General features: G+C 65.1%; 1 protein-coding gene across 1 annotated transcript in view; it reads left to right on the forward strand.

Annotated features, from left to right (window-relative positions):
• Positions 1-450, forward strand: part of LOC104403530 (testis-expressed sequence 2 protein-like) — a gene marked incomplete at its 5' end in the record, with an annotated part of 3,104 nt that overhangs the window by 649 nt on the left and 2,005 nt on the right. The window contains 2 exons of the mRNA XM_010011704.1: positions 110-256; positions 349-448. Coding sequence (XP_010010006.1) covers positions 110-256; positions 349-448 — 247 coding nt within the window. The remainder of the gene's footprint in view (positions 1-109; positions 257-348; positions 449-450) is intronic.

Below are 450 nucleotides of genomic sequence, written 5' to 3' on the forward strand. Positions count from 1 at the left end.
GGCCCCCCCCCCCAGCAAAGCCGTGGTGCAGGGGAGCACCCAGCAGTGGGTCCCACTGCTCATGGGGCCAACCCCGCTCCGGGGGCTGGTGCCCCCTGTCCCCCCACAGCCCAGCGAGGACGCAGCGGGGCGCAGCGAGAGCTGCATGGCCTGGATGAACGCGCTGGTGGGACGCATCTTCTGGGACTTCCTCCGGGAGCGCTACTGGGCTGAGCAAGTGTCCAACAAGATCCAGAAGAAGCTGAGCAAGATCAAGGTGAGGGACAAGAGCATCGCAGCACCCGGGGGAGCTCCATCCCCAAGGTGCCAGGCTGCGGTGACCGTCCCCGTGTGGTTTCCCTCCATCAGCTCCCCTATTTCATGAATGAGCTGACACTGACGGAGCTGGACATGGGCATGTCCATCCCCTCGGTCCTCAGCGCCTCCAACCCCACCATTGATGACCGAGGT

This window comes from Nestor notabilis, unplaced genomic scaffold (genome assembly GCF_000696875.1).
Source record: "Nestor notabilis isolate BGI_N333 unplaced genomic scaffold, ASM69687v1 scaffold18913, whole genome shotgun sequence".
Lineage (NCBI taxonomy): Eukaryota > Metazoa > Chordata > Aves > Psittaciformes > Psittacidae > Nestor > Nestor notabilis.